At 48.7% G+C, this 16,692-nt stretch overlaps 1 protein-coding gene across 2 annotated transcripts in view; it reads left to right on the forward strand.

Moving 5' to 3' along the window:
* The window catches only part of ZCCHC14 (zinc finger CCHC-type containing 14), a 60,689-nt gene extending 44,341 nt beyond the window's left edge, over window positions 1-16,348 (forward strand). Inside the window, exons 4-13 of one of the 2 annotated variants that reach the window (XM_057533953.1) lie at window positions 574-645; window positions 3,319-3,428; window positions 4,184-4,278; window positions 4,360-4,414; window positions 5,828-6,107; window positions 7,589-7,680; window positions 7,987-8,114; window positions 9,372-9,512; window positions 9,597-11,057; window positions 12,205-16,348. In XM_057533953.1, coding sequence (XP_057389936.1) covers window positions 574-645; window positions 3,319-3,428; window positions 4,184-4,278; window positions 4,360-4,414; window positions 5,828-6,107; window positions 7,589-7,680; window positions 7,987-8,114; window positions 9,372-9,512; window positions 9,597-11,057; window positions 12,205-12,260 — 2,490 coding nt within the window. In that variant the 3' untranslated portion in view covers window positions 12,261-16,348. The remainder of the gene's footprint in view (window positions 1-573; window positions 646-3,318; window positions 3,429-4,183; window positions 4,279-4,359; window positions 4,415-5,827; window positions 6,108-7,588; window positions 7,681-7,986; window positions 8,115-9,371; window positions 9,513-9,596; window positions 11,058-12,204) is intronic. The other variant, XM_057533954.1, reaches the window with a different exon arrangement.
* The last annotated feature ends 344 nt before the right edge of the window (window positions 16,349-16,692 follow it).

A 16,692-nucleotide genomic window follows, 5' to 3' on the forward strand; every position in this document is an offset into this window, starting at 1 on the left:
TTCCCCCGCCCCCTGTGATGGAGGATGTCCCCCGCTCTTCTGGTACTGACTGCCCTGGCCTGTGTCACCCCCCAGTTCTGTCAGATTCCTGAGGGCTGGGACCCGGCCTCCTCCCGCCAGCACGCCCCTAGCACTGACACTGAGCACGTGTGGAGTACTTACTGTTTGGACGAGCTCATTTCTGGGAATTTCTTGATTCCACATCCACGGTCGCAGTAGACTGACCTGAACAGAGGAGGCCCACGTGAGGATCACGTGCTCACACACACGCTCGCAGTCGGGGTCGTCAGGGGCTTCCTGACGCCTAGAGGAGCAGCCTTAGGCTCCACGCTTGAGTGGTACACTGATCTTTGAATAATTGCGCAAAACAGGAAGTTAAGCTTTAATGGACTTGAGTTCCGTGAACGTTCTTTCTGTAACAAGCCGAGGGGTATATGAACGCTCCATGCAAGAGGCGCACTAGGGCTCGTCCCACTACCGCGCCTGTACCGGCCACGAATCCCTGGACAAGTGTGTTGGGAATTAAGTATGTGGCGTCTGTTTTTAAGGTTTGTTTGTTTATTTGTTTTTAAGGTCTTGTGGTCTGATTCTTCAATAACATCAGTAACCAAATCTTCCTCTGAAGTGACTGAATTTATTTCAAAGGTAAGGTGATTTAAGGGCTCTTACAAAAATTAAAAGGGTCTCATTCCCCACAGTCCACTGGACTGCCAAGTAATTTCCATGGTTGCAGCCTTCAGTGGGTGCAGTGTGTGCAGTGCCGGGGATTCGTGCTCCGACAGCGCGAGTGGTCCTCAGGGCCACGGTCCACGCTCCTTCCGGTTGCAGAGAACGAGATGGGACAGAAAGATGCGAGTGCGAAGGTGCCCAAGGGGTGTTTGGCTGGTGGTGGTTTGTTACTGCTCAGCCGAGGCTGAGGGAGGGGCTCACGTGGCATGGCAGTGGGCAGACACTTCACCTTTTTCCACCTTACTCCGTTTACATATTGAATTTTCCTGTTTGCTTTTATTTTTTAAAATTGAAATACAGATGATGTACAACCTGTTTGGTTTTAAATTGATCCAACAAATATCGTTTGAACACCAAGCTGCACTACTAAAGAATTACCTCTTTACCCCCATGTACACGTGTTACATACGTACACACCTGCGTGTCTAAAGTCCCCTGGCCTGGCCTGTGCCGGAGCAGTGAACCACTGTCTTTGCCACAGTTGTGCAGCTGAAGTAGTCACCTTTGTTGTGTGGAATAACATAGCTGAAGTGTCTCCAAAGTGTGGCTTGCAATTTGATTATAAAATTAAGGATATAATCCTGTAGGAGAAAATCGAGTTGATGGATCCTGTTTGAGAAGCTTGGGGAGAAGTTGTTTGAGTGTGCCTCTTATTTAGGCCTGCCATACACTGAAGGATGCCACAGTGCCGTGCTTTCTAGGATTGATTATTGATCCTCCCCGGGGGTTCCCTGTTTCCTCTGCACCACTTAGAACACTGAATTTCCTCTCCTTTGTGCCTATCCTCTTGTCTTGTGAAAAAGCACTTCTCTGGACTCCGCTGACGCTGGCAGACCTTGCCACTCTTTTGTCTGGGTGTTTGCAGTGGCTGATATTCACCTGGCTTTGGGTTCTCTGCCCTTCCTGGTATCTGCCTTGCTGTCTTTCAGTAATTTTGGAAAATTCTTGTCCATTATCTCTTCAAATATTTCTTCTGCCCCACTCTCTCTTCTCCTGGGCCTTGAGTTACGTGTACTTGACCCTGTCTTCAAGTTCACTTATGTTTCTCCTCAGCTCTGTCCAGGTTGCTGATGAGCTGAATTCTTCATCTCTAGTACCATGGTTTTGGGGTTTTTTGTTCTTTTGTTTTCTGTAGCTTTTCCGTTTGATACGTCTTTTAGTAAAGTTTCCATCTCTCTGATGAAATTTCCCACTCGTTCATGCATGTTGTTCATTTTTTTAAACTAAGTCCTTTAGTATGTTAAGCATGGTTATTTTCAAGTCCTTGTCTGATAGTGCCAACATCTGGGTTATTTTCCAGTCTGGTTCCAATGATTATCTTGACAATAGATTCCCCCCCTCTTTTTTATCTTATAATTTTTGACTGAACGTTAGACGTCATGTCTAGAAACGAGCCTGGAAACGGGCCTGCTGCTGAGTCTGTCGGATCAGCGGTGGGGCTTCAGGTTGATCTCATCAGGAGCAGAGCTGGGTTTGGGTTTTGCTGTTGCACCACAGGCCTCAGGTTCCTCCAGGGAGGCCTGCTGGTCCCTTGAGCCTTGAGAGGAGCCTGGAGTGGTCTGGCTTCACCTGTGGCACAGAGGGGGTCTCCCTCCTCCGTTGGCTCCTCCCTCCCTGGGCAGACTGCTGTTACTTGTTGCCTGGTGATGGATGTATACGGTGAGGGTCGGGGCGGCTGCCCGTCCTCCTGGTGCAGCCTCAGCTCTAGCCACAGGGTCGTGGGGGGCCTTTCTCAGCATCCCTGCCCCTTCCTTCCCCAGCAGCAGCTGACTCTGCTCAGGAGGGCTTCCCGCCCCTTCCTTGGGGCCAGAGGGGTTTTGTTTTTATCTTCCCCGAGAAGCAGGGTATATCTGCCCATGACCGGGTGCCGGGAGGACTTTCTCCTCCTCCTGCAGAGGCATGAAGGCATTCTGCCTCACCCCCCAGAGACGTGGGGTTTTGCTTGAGCTCTGGGAGCAGGAGCAATCTGGTCCCTCCCCCAGCGGGTTGCGGGCTTTTTGCTTTGGATTGAGAGCAGGCTGCAGGGAAAGGCACGGGGTTTCCAGCCTCACCCCCAGGGGCAGCTGCCCCCCCCCAACCGTGCCACCTGTGCAGACTCTCTCCAGCCTCCCGCCTGTGGAAGGGAGCTCGGGAATGAGGACACAGGCCCCCTGTGTCTGGGCTCCTGGCTGACTGCTGTCTGACGCGCACTTAGCCTGTGGGGATGTGTTCATCGCAGCCGACCTCTCCTACCTGCTGGTGTGGCAGCCGTCTCTCCCTCGTGCTCTGCCACGGCTGAGACAGTTCACGTGCCCTGTCTCCTCAGAGGGGCAGGTCCCTCTTGGAATTCGGTTCACATGGTGGCCTTGCAGCTCAGCCCTCTGGTGGGCTCAAGAGCAGGCACAGCTGTGTGGGGTGTTGATCTTCTTCTTGATGTTGCGGTGGGTTGTTGCCTTCTGCGTCCCAAGTGGACGCAGAACCCCAGGTGGCCCCCAGAACCATAGCAGCAGGTGTCAGCAGCCAGTACCTGCCCAAGTGTTTCCCACAGTGAGGAGTTCTGGTTCTGTAAGATGAATTTTGACATACTTCCTGTGCCTTTTCGTCTTTCAGTTATCTCAGCTGTATCCTGAAGAAAATTTGGAGAAATTCATTCCTTGCTTAGCTGGCCCAGATTCATTTTATGTAGAGCGAAACCACATGGATCTGGAAGCGGACCTGAGGTAATTAATGCTCCTCACCCCACCCAAGGCCACGGGGAGCAGCCCCCCTGCGGCGCCGCGGCAACTGCCGGCCCTCTGCAGTGTGGGCGGGCCCGGGCGGGGCCAGACGTGAGCTGCCTAGTCATCTGAGGGGCCCCTCAGGCGACATGTGGTCTGCATGGTTCGGGTCTCCTGTTTGCCTCTAGGGATTTTCATCAGTTATGGAGAATTTGAAGCATCTTAATAATCTAGGCATGATTTTGAGAATATATAAGTGAAGGAATTTCAAAGTGTATGCCACCATTTAATGTAATTTTGACAGTCTTATGAAATAAAATCTGCTTCTGTCCTATAGTTGAAAGGATAAAATGAGGACCTAATAAAAAGTCTCCTGGGCCCAGTGGCTCTGGACCCTTGATGACGTCCTGGCGCGTTGGTCTTGTACATGCGCACAGAGGGCCCCGGGGACTGGGGCCAACGTCGGAGTGCCACACAGCAGCTGTGACAGCACCAGCTGTGCTCATGGCCCGGGTGGTGGGCCCTGAAAGACTCGATTCATGCAGTGTAATACAGTGTGAATAAGGAAAGGGGCACCAGGAAACAGTATGAATCATACCAAGAATGAAACTGAATAAAGCAGGAAGAATATAGGTTAAGGCACTTCTGTTTAGTTTTTCTCTGATATATATATCTCTTAATTGAAAATTACAATTTCTCTCCCATTTACTTTTTGGTAACACGTTTTAATGCTGATAAAACCACTCTTTCATTTCTAGGTATTTGGCTTCATTACCTTCTCACATATTAAAAAATGACCATGTTAAGAAATTTTTCAGCACTTCATCTCCCACCCAACAGCTTCAAAGTCCAAGTGAGTTTGTAAAATGTAATTCAATAAAAGTAGAAGCATTTTTATGGTCTGTAAATAAATTATATCTATTTTAACTTGTAGGTCCTGGCAACCCTTCCCTGTCTAAAGTCGGTACCATGATGGGCGTGTCTGGAAGGTGAGACTTCTACCATGTAACCAACACATTTCCAGTCAGCCTTGTTACAGAGCTTACTTTTCATTTTGTGTAAATAGTTGTTTCTAGAGTTAAGTCATTCTTGACCTTAGTCTTGAATAATAATATTGAGAGAAGAATTGGATAGAGATAATCCACTTTTTGATTTCTTTTTTTTTTTTTTTTTTAATTTATTTATTTATTTATTTATTTTTGGCTGTGTTGGGTCTTCGTTGCTGCATGCGGGCTTTCTCTAGTTGTGGTGAGTGGGGGCTCCTCTTCGTTGTGGTGCGCGGGTTTCTCATTGCGGTGGCTTCTCTTGTTGCGGAGCACGGGCTCTAGGTGCGCAGGCTTCAGTAGTTGCGGCACGTGGACTCAGTAGTTGTGGCTCGCGGGCTCTAGAGCACAGGCTCAGTAGTTGTGACGCACGGGGCTTAGTTGCTCCGTGGCATGTGGGATCTTCCCGGACCAGGGATTGAACCCGTGTCCCCTGCATTGGCAGGCGGATTCTTAACCACTGTGCCACCAGGGAAGCCCCACTTTTTGATTTCTTAAAAAAAAAAAAAAAAAAAAAGTGGTTCTCTGAGCCCCTGGAATTAGAATTCCCAAAGACCCTTATTGCAAATGCCAGTTTCTGGGCCCTGCACATTCTAGGAAACCAAAATTTCTGAGAATCTTCATTTCTACAAGCTCCTGGGGAGTGATTAAGCCCATGAAGGGCCAGAGTTGCTACTCTAGAGGCCCCTCTGCCAGCATGGGGCCCAACACTGATGGTGGCAGTGCTCGGGTGACAGACAGCCTGCACATCTGGACTGACAGCCAACATTAAAATGGGCTAACATCACAGACGGTGTGTACACGCGCGTGCACACACACACACACACGGTTCTGTGAGCTCTAGTCAGGTAACGAGGTCTTTGAAGGTGCCGACTCTCTTCACCCTCTGCCTGGAGTGTGTAAACATGTAATATGTCAGTTTGCAGTTTCGTGTGGAAGGGACAGGGACAGAGAGTGATGCTTTTGCTCCTTCCAGCTTTCTAGAATTTACTTTTCAAAAAAAAAATTAATTTGAATATTAAAGATTTTGGAGTTAGTTTTAATATATGATTATCAGTATCATCCTGTGATAGAAGCAACAGAAAGAAACTAGGCAGCAAAGCCAAAAGTCTGGTGGTGACACACAGACGTGTACATATACATAATATGTACACATGTACTCAAGCGCAGCATCTAGATGGGTACATACACGTCCGTGCACGCACACGTCCACGCCTACAGATGTTCACCCCAGGGTGATGGTGGCAGTGGCTCTGGCCCCAGCAGTGGACATGGCTGCAGATGCAGTCCAGGCTGTAGGAGCTGGTCCTCGGTGGAGGCCGTGGTCTTTTGAAAACTACCTGTCTGCTGTCCTCGCAGGCCTGTGTGCGGAGTGGCCGGCATCCCGTCCTCTCAGGGCGGCGCCCAGCATCACGTGCAGCACTCGGCCAGTGCGTCCGCCTTGCCCCACTGCTCGCACGCGGGGGGTGCAGGCTCAGCTCTGGCCTACCGGACCCCGATGGACAGCTCGCCCACCATCTTGATGCCTTCCAGCCTGCAGGCCCCGCAGACCCAGGAGCAAAATGGGATTTTAGACTGGCTTCGGAAACTGCGTTTGCACAAGTACTACCCCGTCTTTAAACAGCTCACGATGGAGAAGGTACGTTGGTTACTAGCAGGCAGGGAGAATGTGCTGCTTGTCTCAGGTAACCCGTCATTCTTTGGACCTCATTCCTAGAGGAACTGAGTTGGGTTTCTGCAGCATGTGTGTCGTGGAGGTCATACCACCTGGTCCTTAACACCTGCGGATGTGCGTCCCCACAAGTCCCGTGAGCTAGCTGGAGGGGCCATGGATTTGAATTTGGAGGCTACCTGCAGCTGAAGCAAAAACTGGATCACAGTTGTTTGTAAACAAACAGCTTTCTTAAGATAGCTTGGGGTCTTCCCAAACGAGACACTCACTGTGTGTGACTGAGGGCTGTGTCTCCTCAGCCCTTCAGTGGGTAGAGGTAGTGAATTGTGGGCCCCGCGTCCCCCTTTCTTAGACGCCCCTCAGCATAGCCTTTTACAAGAGCCCAGTGCAAAAGGGTTGTCTGATTACCTGCCTTCATGTAGGCTCCTAGAGCTAAAGGAATAGATGAATTTTATGTCTTTCAAGCAATCCTACATAGCAGTTATCTTTTACAATACAGTTTTGACAAGGAGCATTTTGTCACTGTTAAAAAAATTCTGAAATTTCTTAAGTTTCAGTGTCACTGGTAAAAGTAAATTGGACCTGAATGTGATGTTTGAACTCTGAGCTCCCCCTGCTGGATGAAGTGACTTGCTGCCTTTTATCTCTGCAAACGTTTCGTTTGTCCAAAAATCTGCAATTGAAGAATCTAGAAATCAAGCTTTTACTGCTAATGAAGAACACATTTTAAGTAACTTTTCAATACTCTCAGTTTAGGATTCACAAGTCTTAAAAACAACAGATTTTACTAACCTTGGTCATGATCAGTTTAAAAAGTTTTAGCATAATGTATGAGTTGAAAAGGCTAAGATCACAAATCATGTTATGGACCGTTGTGAGAACCAAGTATCATCTTTTTTCTTAGTATGAGGCCAGTGGGTTAGGTCGCCGTTCAGTTTGGATGGCATCTACTTTTCTGGATCACTGGCTACCCAACAAAGTTGCTGTTGTCCCTAAAATGACCATGATCTCAAGAAAAAAGAGCCACTAAAGAAGACTGCTCCTGTCTGTTGGAGGGAGAGCCCCGGGAGGGGAGACACTTCCACCAGCTGCATCTCTGCAGCAGTTGAGACGCAGAACACTGTCTCAGTCTCCTGCCCGCATAGCACGGACCTTCCAGGTGCCCAATCTTCACCCAGCTGTCACTCGGACGCCTGTGCTGAAGGCTCAGTGGACACAGCCTGTGACCCTCAGACGCACAATGAGCGTCTTATATTTTGGACCCTGGACACCAAGTCATTTAGCAAGTAAATGTTTCACAGTGTTCCCCAGTCTTTTATTATCTAGTTAAGTTTGATCTGTTTACATATCCTAGAGGTAGAATACGTTTATGAAATTAAACTCCAAGTTTTTTGTTTTCAGAATCCTAATTAATTCTCAAACTTTGTAATTTGTTTCTTCTGTGGAAGTTTCTGAGCCTTACGGAAGAAGATCTAAATAAATTTGAATCCCTCACCATGGGAGCAAAGAAAAAACTCAAGACTCAACTGGAGCTGGAAAAGTGAGTGTGAGATTGTTTATGAAATGTGTCTTCATTTTAGTTTCTAACATGCGGAACAGATGCTAGGACTTATTACTGCTGATTGCTTATCAAACCTTAATTAATGCTCTTAAAATTCTACAAATGTGGCTTTGGTTTGCTAGGAAGGACCCTTTAGAGTGAATCTGACAAGTCAGAATGCGTTATCTTCCACCCTGGAGATTATTTTGACGGAAATCACCCTTTTTAAGTAGAGACTGTGAAACACGGAGAGGCTCTACAGCAGAACTGAACGCTCGCTTGTTGGTGTGCTTTCCTGTCGCACAGGGAGAAGTCAGAGAAACGGTGCCTGAACCCCTCGGCCCCTCCCCCAGTCAGCAGCAGCGGAGTGGCCCGCGTTCCCCCTACCAGCCACGTGGGGCCTGTGCAGCCGGTGCGAAGCAGCCATGCTGCAGGTGGGTGGGGCCGGGCGCGCCTGGACCCGGGACCCTTCGGAGGAGGGCCAGGCCACAGGTCACGCCCCTTTTCCCTTTCTGTTTTCTAGTGCTTAGAGTTACTTTTCACTATTTTAGTTTATTTTAGTTTTAAATTAATTAATTAATTAATTTATTTATTTAACTTTTGGCTGTGTTGGGTCTTCGTTGCTGCGCGTGGGCTTTCTCTAGTTGCGGCAAGCGGGGGGCCACTCTTCGTTGTGGTGCGCGGGCTTCTCATTGCGGTGGCTTCTCTCGTTGCAGAGCACGGGCTCTAGGTTCGCGGGCTCAGTAGTTGTGGCGCATGGGCTTAGTTGCTCCGCGGCATGTGGGATCTTAGTTCCCTGACCAGGGCTTGAACCCGTGTCCCCTGCACTGGCAGGTGGATTCTTAACCACTGAGCCACCACGGAAGTCCCCAGATTGGGACTTTTCCGTTTCCATTTTCTCGTACTTAAGAGTTACTTTTCATTATTTTAGCTTTTATAGTTCCTGCGACAGGAAAATAGAAGGGACGTTTGGGTTAGAAGCTGGAGACTGGTGACTCGCCTGAAGTGGTTTGGGCAAAAGCATTAGACCCAGAAACTGCTCTGGTGAAAGGGAAAGAGTAGGAAGTATGCGAAATAGATGAAAACCTCTCCCCCGACCATGGCAGGTGTGGAGAGGTGGCTTTAGGCCGTTGCCCTGCAGGTCCATCCTGAAGTCCTTGATGCCGAACCACCAGCCTTCCTCCTCTTCTCCCTGCCATCCTCTCCTCGGTAGGAGGTGGAGGACCACGGTAACAGCTGCTCTGCTGTTTTCCTCATGCACTAGAAACATCAAGAGTGACAGTAAACCAGGAAGAAAAAATGTCAGTGCATCTTTTCAGTGCTTACTTGACTGAAAAGGTCTTAGGTCCCTGGGCCTCAGAAAACGGAGGTCTCTGTTTGTGGAGGGCGGCTGCTGTAGCACCCGGTGGCTTGGGGGTCCTTTTCCTGTCCTGCAGCGTTTGCTTGGGGAGGCTGAGAGCACGGCCACGTGTGCGTCTGCCGCCTGGCGAGCTTGTGAGCCTCAGCCCTGTACGAACAGGGACAGGATAGGACCTGGCTCCTTGGGATGGCTGTGAAGATGAGCACGATAGGCATGCATGCGGGTGGGGGAGGAGGGCGCAGTCGACGCTGGCTGCACAGCCCCCGTCGGTGTCCCGTGGCTCGTGGACCTCGGTGCCGCCTTTGGACTGTCACCTGTCGCTTGTCCGCAGCGCTGCGGGTGGAGGTGGAGCAGCCCCCTCACCAGACGGCCCGGGAAGGCAGCTCCTCCGAGTGCTCCAGCTCCTCGCCCAGCCCGATGGGCGTGCAGGCCCGGGAGGAGAGCTCGGACAGCGCGGAGGAGAGCGACAGGCGTAAGGACGCCCCGCGTGGCTCGCGCTCTGCTGCCCTCGCCCTGGCCTGGGGAAGCTGTGCTGACGCTGTCTCCACCCCTCTAGGTGTGGAGATCCACTTGGAGGGCTCTGACAAGGAGAAGCCTGTGATGCTGCTGAACCACTTCACTTCAAGTTCCGCCAGGCCCACAGCCCAGGTCCTCCCCGTGCAGAACGAAGCAGGCTCCAACCCGTCGGGCCACCACCCGCTGCCCCCGCAGATGATGACGGCGGCCTCGCACATCGCGCCCATCCGGATGCTGAACTCTGTGCACAAGGCGGAAAGGGGGGCCGCGGACATGAAGCTCCTCTCGTCCTCTGTGCACTCGCTGCTGTCTCTCGAGGAGCGCAGTAAAGTCTCTGGACCAAGAAGCGGCATCAAAGTGGACAAGAGCTTTGGCAGCACCATGATGGACGTGCTACCCGCATCCACCCCCCATCAGCCCGTGCAGGTCCTTTCTGGACTCACCGAGAGCAGCTCTGTGTCGCCCACCGTCTCCTTTGGTCCCCGCACCAAAGTCGTCCACGCGTCCGCCCTCGACAGGGTGATGAAGCCGGCACAGCAGCCAGCCCTGGTGGTGGAGACCAGCACTGCTGCCGCAGGGACGTCCAGCACCGTCTTCCATGTGGCTCGGCCACCCATCAAACTTCTGGTGTCTTCATCTGTCCCTGCGGATTCTGCCATCTCTGGGCAAACCTCCTGTTCTGGCAACGTGCAAATAAGTGTGCCCCCTGCCATAATAAACCCTCGGACTGCTCTGTACACAGCCAACACCAAAGCTGCCTTCTCTGCGATGAGCAGTGTGCCCGTGGGCCCCCTGCAGGGCAGCTTCTGCGCAAACAGCAACACTGCCTCTGCCAGTAGCCACCCTGCCACGTCCTTTGCAAACATGGCCACCGTGCCCAGCTGCCCTGCCCCCAGCTCCAGCCCCGCGCTCTCCTCGGTCCCCGAAAGCAGCTTCTACAGCAGCAGTGGCGGCGGCGGCGGTTCCCCCGGGAACCTCCCCGCCTCGGCCCAGAACCACCACCACCACCACCACCATCAGCAGCAGCCGGCACCCCAGCAGCCTGCGCCTGCCCCGCCCCCCGGCTGCGTCGTGTGCACGTCCTGCGGCTGCAGTGGGAGCTGCGGCTCGAGCGGCCTAACTGTCAGCTACGCCAACTACTTCCAGCACCCGTTCTCGGGGCCGTCCGTCTTCCCCTTCCCGTTCCTGCCCTTCAGCCCCATGTGCGGCAGCGGCTACGTGGGTGCCCAGCAGTACGGCGGCGGTGCCTTCCCGGTCGTGCACTCACCCTACGGCAGCGGCGTGGGCCCCGAGCCCGTGCTGGGCGGCCAGTCGGCCTTCACCGTCCCGCCCGTGCAGAACTTCATGGGGGCGGCGGGTGTCTACCAGGCTCAGGGCTTGGTGGGCAGTAGCAACGGCTCCGGTCACAAGAAGAGCGGGCATCTGTCGTGCTACAACTGTGGGGCCACGGGTCACCGCGCTCAGGACTGCAAGCAGCCGTCCATGGACTCCAACCGGCAAGGTAAAGGCCCCCGAGGCGGAGGGCTCCCGGCACGCGTGTCCTTTCTCTGAAAGGAATAGTCAACTTCCTTTCTTTTTTTTTTTTTTAAAGCAAGCAAGAAGTGGTTTTTCAAATGCTCTCTGAAAAAGCACGAAACTCCTGATGGGCTGTGCAGCCCCCAGAAGGGCTGCTTTGGTTCTGAGACTGTCTTTGTGATCTCAGCCTGCGCCTCATTTTAGAGTGTGGCTAGCTGGCTGCGGCCCAGTGGCTCCTTGGTCTGTTATCTTGTGCCACGTGACTGGGGAGCAAGCCTGGGTGATGTAGTGCCACCGCCGGTGTTTAACTGAGAACCGAGGGCGTGGCATGTGAGTTCAGGCGCTACAGGTGGAACTCGCTGTCCCCGCTTCTCTTCCCCCGTCTAGAGTGGCAGTGGCCGTGGCCATGGGTGTTGTGTGGCGGCTACGTGGTGTCCTCACTCCCTGTGCTGCATCTTCTTCCTTCCCCCTTTGCTACTCTTTCTTGTCTCCTTTAGTCAAGTGTGTGTCTGCTGTCGTTACCACACCAGGTTTGTTCTTGCTGTTTTTCTTGGAAAGATTAGGCTGGGCATTGGGAAAACTGGTCCCAGCCCGCAGCTGCTCACGGTGCGACCTTGGATAGTCAGCCACTTGCTTTCTGGAGACTTTTGAGGGTTGTTCCAGACCTGCCTGTGCCCCTTAGTCACCTGGAGAGCTTTACAGACAACTTGGAATCAGGTCTGGTGGCAGGTGGAGTGACTGTGGGCTGTGCCGCCCCCACCCCCACCCCCCGCATTGATAGAGGTGGTGCTGCATCTCCTGACGCAGCGAGCCCAGAGGCCCGTGGTGGCCGCCAGGCCTCCCTTGCCCTGTCCCAAGGAAGGGGGCCAATTCTGTGCTGTCTGAGCTCCCAAAGAATGAAGAAACAGACTGGAAACTCTTCAGTCTTTTTCACCCCTTCTCTGATTTGATAAACTTGTTAAGATAACGTCGTTTGTGGGGTGGAGCCAGGGGAGTTGGGAGTGGTCAGAACAGGTGGTCTAGATTTCCAGCACCCACATCTTGACCAGTGACTCTGGAAATAACTTTGGACAGATCATGGCAGTAATTCTATGGTGATTCAAATTTGATCTCTTTTTTTTCCCCCTCTCTAGGTACTTTTAGGTTGAAATATGCCCCTCCAGCAGAAAGTCTGGACTCCACAGATTGATATTTTTCTCTGGCAACAGAACACTATTAAGCCATGGAGACCTAAGGAAAATTAAATACAAAACTGAGAAGTCTAGTTGCTGTTGAGCTCAATATTTTTAATCCAAAGGTGCTTTACTTTACTAGACTGGATAGAAAACCTAGCGTAGGAATGCATCAAACTCAGTTTTATTGCCAAAATCCTAGACGGGAGCTTGATGTCAGGACTGGCCTAGTGGGTATCTCCACTGTGGGTGAAAATTGGCCACCTCCACCCTTGGTTGCAATGCAGAGACCTCCCGTCTCCTGAAGAGCATTGCCGTAATTGGTCCTTCTAGGCTCACACGTAATTCCAGGGCAGCTACGTGAGGTTGGATTCGAGAACTGAAGGTCGGAGTTCTCCAAGTGGAGTTCTACCAGTCGGACTCTTGACACCCCTGGTGAGGGAAAATGTCGCCTTTGTTTTGTTCTGTTCTGTTCTGTTTTGTTCTTAAAGTGGTTAGGCACTAATCTCTGGGCTTTTTAAGGATTGCACTACCGAAGAATGTAAACTGATGTCAATCTCTGCAGTTCTGGGAGACAAACTCCCTGAGACCAGTCAGTGCAAGACGCTCAGAGAATCCGTTTTTAGAGTCCGCACCAGCAGGCTACATGATTTAGTACACAACAGAGATTTTAGTATTTCCTTCCCTCCTTAAAAGCACTTGTAGCAGTTTCAGGGTTGTCTTTTTTTTTTTTTTTTTTTCCTGCAAATAAATTTAAACTACATTATTAAGTAGAAATAGCTACTTGCAACAACTTAATTTCTAAAAGGGTCCAAGTCCCAGAGAAACCCTAGTAGTCAAAGCTTTGAGGACACCTTCCTTCCCAGCCCTTCAGAGCTTTGAGTCCTGTCGTCTTCCACCACGAAGGAACTCTGGCAGAGACGCGATAGCAGCACACCTCGTGAGCGGCACTGACGGATGCTGCACATCCTTAGCCAAGTTTGCAAGTTCTTTTATCTCCCATGGACCCCAAGGACCCCAAGGCTCACTGCTAATGGATTCACACTTGAGACAGACATTTCAACAACAATAATACAGTCCTGTAATCTCTGAGCAAACGATTTGAAATTTTCTCCTGTCAACTTTTGTATTAGGCTGTGTATCAATAGTTAGTTCCGTTAAAAATTACCTGGAAAACTACAATAGAAAGTGGTAAGACTCTGAAAGAGAATACACTGACAGGACAGAGCTACAAGATCTGCAGAAGTCTAGTTTTACCAAGGTGGGAAATAAAGTCCACCACACAGCTCTCAATTTCACCCCATTGCAATGAGAGCTTTGGTCCGAAAGTTAGGGACTTAAAGCTTCAAGGCTAAAGGGAATTTTCTGCTCAAACAATATTGTTTTAAATGCTAAAGCCTTCAATATTAACATATTGATTGGTGAGGTCTTGCCCAGGGATTTTCCAGTTGAATATTTATTTAAAAAAAGAAAATCTCAATACTCAGACCACTCTTAAAATGGGACAATCAGCCTCATGTAAAATTGGTATAAATCAAAAATACCCTAGAATTTGAGGCATTGTGATGTAAGGCTTCAAATTTTGAGATCCGTTTCCTGCTTCATGGAAACTAAAGCAGAAAGTTGTTACATTTTTTTATGAAAGGCTTTTAGTAGAGTTTTTAAGAGTTTTATTTTAGTAGAGTTTTATTTCTATGCAATGCAGAATTGACAGACCTCTGTATTCTTCTCTCTCTTCCTGGTACACAGTATTACATACAGTTTTGAAGTAATGATGATGCTTACAACAGCATTTTGGGGGAGTGTTATTACATTGATCTCTTAAATTATAAACACTACAAAATGTCAAAATTACGAGAACTGACACAACTTTGCCTTAAAGAGTACTAGACTGGAGCTTGTCATATTATGTTTAAGGAAGACTTAGAGTGTTCATTGATGTTTACGATTTTAATATTTCTGAGGGCCGTTACAGTGGCCTGGATATGTGCTGAAAGCCAAACTTTTAAAATTTTTCGTTTTTTAAACAAAGAACTATTTTAAATAAATCCTATTTCAACACAGTGAAATTGTTGAAACCTGTCTCATAACAAAAGAAAAAAATCATATTTAGGTTTTTTGTTTTAGTGGTCAGTATTGGGGAATGAAAATGTGTCTGTTGTTACCCTTATAACTGTTTTGATAAATATTAGAGGTTAGCGTTAAATACGACAAAAAATTAAAACGAACTTCAATTTGAAGTATGACATTCAAATTGAGGGAAGTAAGTTCAGATGTTGTGTGGCTGTGTTCCAGTCATCAGAGGTCTTAGAGAAACTTCCAGCTGTCTTTGAAAGTGCATGTGCAGAGTGACGTCTCCAGTGAGGCCATTCCGAGTTGAGAATGGTAAAACGTAAATGTGAGACACCAGGACACAAAGCATTCAGCTGCCGCTCCGTGAGACCTCTTCCCAAGTGAATCCCATGCTTGAACTTGGGAATATTTGCTAGCAGTATTCTCTGATGAAATTTCTCTCCAGAAGCAACCACAGTCAGTGAGCCTAAAGACCATTTGGCATTTCCTCAGAGGACGTCCTCATCAGCTAGAAACAACAGATCAGACTGACCCTTGCAACTACGTAACTGTTTTCCTGAAATTGTGGGCTCCGTTTCCACATGCTGTGGCAGCCAGGTAGGTGTGGCACTAGCCACTTTGCTCTGTGTAGTCTGTCGTATTTTAAAGTTTCTAACCCCATTTTTTATCTCCAAGAATGGGGAAAGTGGAATGTACAGATTGAAGTAGAATACAACGTTGGGATAAAACACTAATCTTTTTTTTTTTTTTTAAAGCAGAACACTCAATTTTCTACCTTATTTTCTAATTTTTATTTTATGATAATATTGAACATTGGAAAGTGTATAAATGTTAAAAACTTCTAATTGCTAAAGAGCACTGAGAAAATGGGAGCTAGCACTTAGAATAATAAAGACAAAGCTATTTTCTTGAAAGCAGACACGTGATTGGGTATTTTAAAAAACCAGCATCATTTATAACCTCCAAAAAATTACACGAGTCACCTTGTTAATATAGTAGTTAGTAGGTTCAGTATTTTAATTCACTATTTAGAATTCTAGGTCCTTAATCGCAAGAAGTCCACCTAGTTAGTTTACACTGCACACTGCGTATGGAGATGCATAGCGGGTAGTAACTTTGCCTGACGTTATGCAGCTGTAATGCGGTCCTGTCTGAGCACAGGCTGACCAAGGCTTACATCTATCCACTCACTGCAGTGTTGCTAGCGAGCACTTGCTGAGCAGGAAGTGGGTTGCACCCTCCTCGCTCCCTGTCGTCGTCCCTCTTCCTGCTTCCGTGGTGGCTTATTTGATGCCTTGCTAGTTTTACACACTGATAACTGATGGCGTTACATGTTTAAGTCTTAAAGGTTGTAAGGGAAACCGTGACCCTGCTCAGCTCGACCACCCGTCCCAGTGGATGGGCCTGTGGAACCTGAGCAGGTTGGCCGTCCTTTCCAAAGTGCAGATGACTCCCGAAGAATGAGGCAGGGGACATTTAAAGCCATGGGTTCTGAAGAGGCTCAATTACTGAAAAGTCCCGAGGTTCTGAATCATAGTGAGTTATCTTTAATCAACACTCGCAAACCACGTACTGTGCTGGTTGAGGCCAAAGGTCAATGTTACTACACTGTTATTGGATGGAGGGGCGCGCCTGCCAGGTCACCCCGGTGTTAAGAAGCCCCTCACATGCGTAAAGTTCTTAGATGCACAAAGATAGGCTTTGGTACTGAAACTGAAGACCTCGTGTACACTCAAGAATCTTCACAGCTTCTATTGGACATATTTTCTTTTTAGGAATGAAGGAAAATTCTCCCATTTTTGAGCCATTCTTTTATGTCAATTCTACAAAATTGCATGTAACTTTATAAATATTTTTAAAAGATATAGTTTTGTAAATATTTAATATTCTGCTAATTTGATTTTGAATTGTAAATGTCAAGTATTCTGTTTTTGGGGTTTTTATGTTTTATTATACTTTGTTAAAAAGGAAAAATTGTACATTTTTAGAATGTTTTTATGAGTCAATTTAATGTACTGAAAATAAAAATTAAAAAAAAAAAGAGCAGTTTCTTTTTACTAGGTCTTTGTCTCATAGAGGATGAAGCACACATCCTTTCAAATCACGATCCTCCAAACTACGGAGTCCGTCCTTTCCGCCTTCTTCCCAGCATTACAAAAGGGACACCTGGTCTTAAATCCATTTTCTATCAATCAAGTTTCCTAGGTTTTTAAAAAATGTCCTTGCTGTGAATAGAAATGTGAATTGATTTGGGGTTGGATTAGAGATGTTCCAGCTCTCAGGTACCCGTGAACAATCAAGGTTATTAGCATTACTAGATCAAGTACCCTCTGGATGTTTCCAAACTCGTGGTGAGTGTGCCCTGCCATCTAAGGC

This window comes from Balaenoptera acutorostrata, chromosome 19, assembly GCF_949987535.1.
Source record: "Balaenoptera acutorostrata chromosome 19, mBalAcu1.1, whole genome shotgun sequence".
Lineage (NCBI taxonomy): Eukaryota > Metazoa > Chordata > Mammalia > Artiodactyla > Balaenopteridae > Balaenoptera > Balaenoptera acutorostrata.